At 37.9% G+C, this 7,363-nt stretch overlaps 2 protein-coding genes across 2 annotated transcripts; one reads left to right on the top strand and one right to left on the bottom strand.

Moving 5' to 3' along the window:
* Positions 1-2,704: 2,704 nt before the first annotated feature.
* LOC149630935 (uncharacterized) lies at positions 2,705-3,287 on the bottom strand. Its single transcript, XM_089851143.1, has 4 exons — positions 3,175-3,287; positions 3,030-3,118; positions 2,761-2,903; positions 2,705-2,719 (listed from the first exon to the last, which is right to left on the bottom strand). Exons 1-4 carry the CDS (start codon positions 3,285-3,287, stop codon positions 2,705-2,707), a joined length of 360 nt encoding a protein of 119 aa, XP_089707269.1.
* A 2,796-nt stretch (positions 3,288-6,083) lies between these two features.
* Positions 6,084-6,809, top strand: LOC149630934 (uncharacterized). Its single transcript, XM_089851142.1, has one exon. It carries the CDS (start codon positions 6,084-6,086, stop codon positions 6,807-6,809), a length of 726 nt encoding a protein of 241 aa, XP_089707268.1.
* The last annotated feature ends 554 nt before the right edge of the window (positions 6,810-7,363 follow it).

Genomic DNA, 7,363 nt, shown 5'->3' with positions numbered 1-7,363 from the left:
TCCATACCAATTTGTCGAAGCAGTCGTGCTCATATTTACATCAATACTTCACCCCCGGAAGAAAGGGTGCACATTCTAAAAAGACCATCGGAATTGGAATTATTGCCTGACGATAGTACTGACGTTTTATCTGATGGCATCATCGAGCACTACATTGCGAGACCGGATGACTTGGAAAATCTCAGTCTAGCCGCTTTCGCCTCGAGGTATGAGTTTTCCCGAACCAAACGCAATAGAAGAACCCAAAATTTGAACGAAGATGAAGATGAAGGAAATGACACGTTTTCAGTTGAAACGTCTCTTGAACTGAAGGATTCTTCAAGATACGTCAGGAAAAGAATACAGGCCAAAGTAATCAGATTCAAATAGTACAGTACGGTGAAAGATCTCAAAAACTACTGTCGGCTTGAATTAATGTTGTTTTTACCTTGGCGTTGTGAGGAAACTGAATTGCTGGAAGCTAACGTAGAAGAAATCTACGAAACCCGTTAGCTAGAAGTATCTGAAGTTAGAAATAAATCTATAAATCAAGTCGATGATGTGGATCTGGACCAAGTTATTCAAGAAATAAGATAAAACCAACACACAAATAACGTTCAAAATATACAACCTCAAAATTGAACATCAAAACGAGCGTGATAGAAGTGAATTGAAAAAAAGGAATTGCTAATTAATATAATTATAAATTATCCAATGCTATGGAACAAAGTCCATGCAGAATACAGGGACCGTAATCTTCAAAATGTTAAATGGTCGGAAATCGCAAGTGCAATGAATATGTCTAGTAAGTTAAATCAGTCTTGTAATTAAAAGATTTAACAAGTAACCGAGACTGATGCCATTTTCCAGTTAAAGATGTAAAATCCATGTGGAAGTACCTTAAAGACCAATTTAGAGTAAATTTTCATGCTATAAGTAGCAAAAAATCAGGGCAAGAGTATATTGAAGAAAATGACTTCAACTTGGTGAAATGGCCACTTTTTCGGCAACTAATGTTTTTAAAAGATGTCGTTACAAGAAGAGAGTATGTATTTTATATGCTATTAACGCTTCATTAGCCAACTAACAAGGAAACTCTTCTTTGGATTAGTACTTGCGCCAACATTCAATTTGCTGAGAACTTAAATAACCCAAATGATGGCGATGAAGACGAGGCAGACAGAGTAATACCAATGAAAGAGGTGAATTTACATTTATTAACAGTAAATTCTTTACGTGATAGCTTTTCAATGAAATGAGTCAAATGACCAAGGCAACTGAAGGAATCGCGAACGAAGATGAAGACGTGGTCGAAGAAATAGCTATTAGCAACGAAGATGCAAATGATCGAGAACCAATTGCCTCAACATGCAAAGATACAGAGACATCAAAAGTCCCAAGTGGCCAAGAAGCAGTTTCCAATGCAAAAGAAACGGAAGCTTCAACAAGAGCTTCAACTGCAAAGACTTCCAAAAAAAAAAGGAAACGAATTGACGACACAGTTGATGAAGAAATAGAAAAAGAAATCAACAAAGTCGATAGGTGCGTATTAATAATAATACCAAATGGAAAAACCAATTTTCAAGATGAAAATCAACCTGAGATTGCCTTTGCTATACGGTTAATTGCCCATAACATCAAAGTCTTTAATTGCAGTTTCTTAACCGCCACAATTGCTCATGAATGCCAGAAAAGTGTTGAAGGCAGGTCAGAAAAGTATTGTAAATATTTAGCTGAACTGCTAAAGTTAGTTCATGTTGACCTTCAAAGAAAATGTGAAGCCGAAATGGCTGACGTTGTTGACAGATATATTGAATTTTCAAAAGAGCAGGAGCATTAAATCATTTTTTTTATTAAAACATCTATTATTTTATTTCCTTTGAAATAGTTTTAATCTAACATTATTTTAACGCGTTACCCCAGGCATATCCCATTGCCACGGAACGGCACCCTCGTCTGACCAAATATAGTCAGTATATACCTTCCTACAATATTTTGCAATTTCTGTGGAATTCCTCGGAGTTGTGGGTTGTAGATTAAAAAGCCACTGTGTGCCTCTTCATTCCAATTTCCATATCTATAATTCCCAAAGCTATCTGTGTAGTCGGCATAGCCAGAAGGACAGTACACCTTTTGGGATTTTTTCAAGTGTTTCTCTTTTGATATAAGAAAGTTGTGAAGCACCACCGTCGCCTTGATTATTCTATCTACATTTTCGGGAGCAAGACCTATGGTACACTGGAATATTCTCCATCTCGCACCCAAAATGCCAAAAGCGTTCTCGCTGCAATGCCTGAAAAAATAAATTACACAAATATCAATTTCATATATTATTGGTTCACTCAATATTTGAACCAAAACTGACGGCGACGCACTTTGTGTCGTGAAAATTTATCACCCATTCAATGAAATATTTACCTGGCTCTACTCAAACGATAATTAAAAACTCTTGATTTGGAATTTAATTCCTTAGCCGAGTAAGGCCTTAAAAAATTCTCTTGTAATTGGAAGGCTTCATCTCCAAGAAAAACAAACGGCGCAGAAATATTAGTACGGGGTAATTTTGACACGATGGTAAGTTCAGGGTTTTCTTTTCTAGAGCAGAGCCAATTGCTGAAGCTTTAAAAATTCGTCCATCAGAACTAGATCCAAAGCCACCAATGTCAACCGCGAGGAATTTGTATTCCGCGTCCACAACAGCCATAAGGACTACAGAATTTTTACCCTATTCAACACATTTCTAAATGTAGCAATTATCTCTTTATATACTTCAGTTCTTACCTTGTAATTGTAAAACATTGAGCCACTGTTTGCTGGTTGTTGTATTACCACGTGCTTACCATCAAAAGCACCGCAAAATTTGGGTACTGCCATTGGCGTCCAATTTCGTGGGCTGCGTCTTCCCATATTTTTTTTGTTGGAGCCTGACATTTACGAATATAAAATGTGCATATTATTATTAACCGTTTTCTACAGTTTTCACAAAACAACAGTTACAACACAATGTACTTTGAGATATAGTGGCTGAAGAATATCCCACAATGCTTCACACGTATCTTTAATAACAACATGAGCCGTTGCTTTTCCAATTCTAAATCCATATGCAATGCTCATCAAGCTATCGCCTGTTCCCAGGAATCTAAGCCACAAAATAATTATTTACCAATGTCACAAATCACAGAAATATAATAATACCGCAGAGTGATAGCTAAGCGATGAGCGGGTGAAAGAGGCTCTCTGGAAAATGGAAATCTTTCAAGACGGTTATTCAATAATTGCACCAATTCATCAAATAAATGTGGTGCCATGCGGGTGAAATTTTTGAAATGGGCATGGTCACATCATCTCATTTTTTGAAGCTGCAAATATAGTTAGTGAAACAACTGGAAATATTCAAATGCATTTTAAGCCTTATCATGATGCTTAACTTACCAGGGTGTGAAAATAGCCTTGTGTATTTCGTTTTCTTCAAATTGGATGCACCCACCAACGACGTTTCATTTTCGGATTAATGTTACGTAACTTATTCCTTCTCATCTTTCTCAAAAGCAATAATTTCTTTTTAATAAGAAGCAACTTAACCACTGTTGACGCCATTTTGCATCACGTTTTCGCGAATCCCCGACGACCACGTAACGCAGCGCCCCTACTCTTTTCAAGCTCGCTTGTAAACGATAAGCGAGAAAGAGACGCGGAAAGAACAAGCGGGCCGCCGACGCCGAGTTTCTGGCGCCAGAATTTTGTCGACGTTTTGCCTCGACAATCATCTTCAGCCTATACTTTGCGCCTTGTTGTAAACGAGGCTTTACAGCATGCTTCGAAAACTTAACTCGAAGCAGCGAGAGATTTTCTACTACGTACTTAATCATTTCAAAACATCTCAAGAAGAACCTCTAAGGATTCTGATAACAGGCGGTGCTGGTGTTGGGAAAAGTCTCTTGATTCAAGCAATTTTTGAAGCCGTATCCAAGCATGAAAAGAATAAACCCGGTGCCGGTCCATCACGATTATCTGTTCTTAGAACGGCATTCACCGGGAAAGCGGCTTTTAATATTGATGGTGTCACTCTTCACTCTGCCTTTAACTAGCGAACAAATCAATTTTCTGGCAAGATGAACCCAATGGACAACGATACTTTGAATAGAAAAAGATGTTCTCTTTTAGGCTTGAAACTTCTGATAATAGATGAAATATCTATGTGTGGAGCCAAACTATTCAATTATATTAATGTAAGAGCCCAACAAATCTTCGGATCTTCAAAGCATTTTGGTGGTACTTCTGTTATTCTCGTGGGGGACTACAACCAATTAACTCCTATTGGGGATAACTACACATTCATGCCCTTAAAGGAGAAGAATAACCCCTATCAGTGGCGGATTTGCCAGAAGGCTGAGTAGGCTGGAGCCTAGGGCGGCAGATTTAAGGGGCGGCAAATTTGGGGCCAAAACTACTAGTTTTGGCCCCAAATTTTCCACCCCTTAGCGGCCCCAAAATCTACGGGTACGGGTAGTTTAAATTTTTAAACTACCCCTACCCATAGTACAAGGGGGTGACTAGGTGAGGGTCGGAAAATCCACGCAAGCTTGGTAAATAAATCCCCTTTTCTTCCATGCCTACATAGACCAGGCTCGTTCCCTATTATTTTTACCTTTCCTAGCAGAATTCCAACATTTCACGGTCTGGTGAAATAAGTTTTTCGTTGTAGGAACGAGTTTTATTACAATATAAAGATAGCAGTTGCTTTTTGGGTCTTCATATGAAAATTTCTTCACTGAGTAATTTTTGTTTTGGTTTTGGAGTTGGGCTTTTTCAGACGCGTTTTTTCTCTAGTAGAGTCTCGCCACTCTCGCCTCTTATCCTGATAATCCTGTCTAAGCAGGTCACCTCGGTGTCCTGAAATAGTGAAATTTCTAAAAAGGGATGCTTCTAAAAATTGTTAGAATCATCATTATATCATAGAATGAGTGATGGGAGAAAGCGTGTCAAAGCAGTATACAAAAGACTTGGGGAAAAGACAGCAGAAAAGGAAAAGATTTTTTGATGAAAGACCCGATGAAGAAATGAAAATGACTGCGAGTGATACTTTTAGGGTAAACACATTTCTCGTCCTCATTGATAGACTCGCATCCGAATTAGAAAAACGGCAGGAGGCCTACAACAGTTTCAATGAAAAGTTTTCATTTCTGACCAAAATGAGTGAATTGTCATCATCAACCCATACGGAAAAACCCCTTTTCTTGGTAGAAATGTATCCTAATGAGTTAGAGACTGACTTAGTTCAATGCCACCTTTCTTCTGAATTGTTGTAAAACCAGAGACTGACTTAGTTCAATGCCACCTTTCTTCTGAATTTTTGTAAAACCAGATTCTAGATCATTGGAAAGTCTATCTTCGTTCCTGCGAAAATCGAATTTGCAAAACGTTTATCCAAACTTGGATATAGCAGTTCGCATGGCTCTATGTACACCAGCGACAAATGGTTCGGGTGAAAGAAGCTTTTCTTGCTTAAAACGGGTGAAAAATTACTTAAGATCTACCTTAAGTCTAGAAAAACTATACGCCTTAGCTCTTTTGTGCATAGAGTCAGAGCTTATGAACAAGATTTCATACGACGATGTAATCGATGATTTTACGAATAGAAAATCGCGCAAAATGAATTGTAAAACTTTCATTACTATGATTAATTAATTCAGATAATGGAATTTGAGAATCAATCATTATCATCGTCATCATCAGCCGGATTGTTTTCATATGATAAAATTGAATATTGTTTTAAAACTGTAAGTGAGCGCAATAAAAATTATTTAATTAGTATTACGTTTTGTAGTAGGATTAAGGCATACCTTACCGCGTAACCCCGTCTTATTAGAAGAACATGATTAAGCTTTTATTTGCCCAGAAATATACTCAAAAACCACTTCTAATTCTTATGTAATCTAAATCTAAAAATAAGCTAGGAAATTACACTTATAGAGGTCGGTAGGGGCGGCAAAATTTGGATAGCCTCCTGGCGGCAAAAGTGTAAATCCGCCACTGACCCCTATGCGGCGCTTATTGGAAGTCCACTGTGGGAAGAATTTAAGCTCTAAGAGCTTAGCGAAATAATGAGGCAGAAAGATGACAAAATATTTGCAATGGCTTTAAATCGAATGTCCATGGGAGAGATGACACCCGCTGACGATGATTTGTTTCGAAATCTGGAAATATCTATTTCAAGACCTCAACCTTTGGAATCCCTTCATTTGTTTGCAATAAATGATGAAGTAAATGCGTTCAATGAATTAAACTTATTTTCACGGAATGCTGAAAAGATATTCTCAGTCTCATTTGACTCGGCCACTGGTGATCCCAGCAACGAAATAAAAGCAAGAATTCTAGAAGCCGTCAAAACCTTAAAAACCCAAGAGACCAGCGGTTTACCAAGAGAATTAACTCTAATGGTTGGTATCAGGTACATAATCATCAACAATTTGAACACTGCCGATGGTTTGGTAAATGGTGCAACTGGTAGGTTAAGAAAAATACAGTATGGCCAAAATCAAAAAGGTGAGCAAGTTCCTGTACGAGTTTGGATTGAATTTAATGATGAAAAGACCGGAAAAGAGACTAGAGCCCAGGCGCAAGGATTAATGGCAGCCGAGAATATTAATGAATCATGGACGCCTATTGAAAAGATTGTCAGAAGTTTCACTAGACGTTCAGGACAGAAGAACATCTATGTAACAAGAAAGCAATATCCTTTAGTAATTGCCGAAGCTATTACGGTACACAAGAGGCAAGAGACACCTATTCTCAAGCAGTTGTTTATCTTAATCAAAACCGAACCATGAAAAGATCGCAATTATACGTCGCTTGTAGTAGAGCCAAGACATCAAATGGTTTGTTCATCGTGGGAAAGTTCACAGCGCCTAAACTAGTGATTAAAAATAAAGACGTTGTTGCCTTAGAGATGGAGCGGCTACGAAAAGATTGCCCGTTGATTTTACCTTTTTTGGATAAAAAAATATCTATTTATGTACATAATGTACAGTCTTTAAATTGTCATTTACAAGATGTGACCTCAGACCCGAAAATAATGGAATCAGATATGGTATTCTTAGTAGAAACCTGGGCCAAAGAAGCGGATTATTTTAAACTTCCTGGATTTTCGGAGTTAAATGGTATTCGCCTCCCTCGTGAGTCGCGACGAAAACCATATGAAGTATCAGCTTATATCAAAGAAAATGTAACTAACACTAGGATTCGTGTATACACGGCCGAACCAACAATAACCTCTCAATTGGATGCTTGTGGATGGATGGAACGTTAGGTGATTTACGCCTTTCTGTACTAGCAGTTTACTCTTCCCCAGCTTGCAACATTCGCGACATAATATATGGTATAG

Source organism: Phalangium opilio, unplaced genomic scaffold (assembly GCF_054372755.1).
Source record: "Phalangium opilio isolate 3A_F unplaced genomic scaffold, DU_Popi_V2 ptg000101l_1, whole genome shotgun sequence".
Classification (NCBI taxonomy): domain Eukaryota; kingdom Metazoa; phylum Arthropoda; class Arachnida; order Opiliones; family Phalangiidae; genus Phalangium; species Phalangium opilio.
The sequence above is the reverse complement of the archived record's forward strand: the minus strand, read 5'-3'. Positions and strand labels throughout refer to the sequence as shown.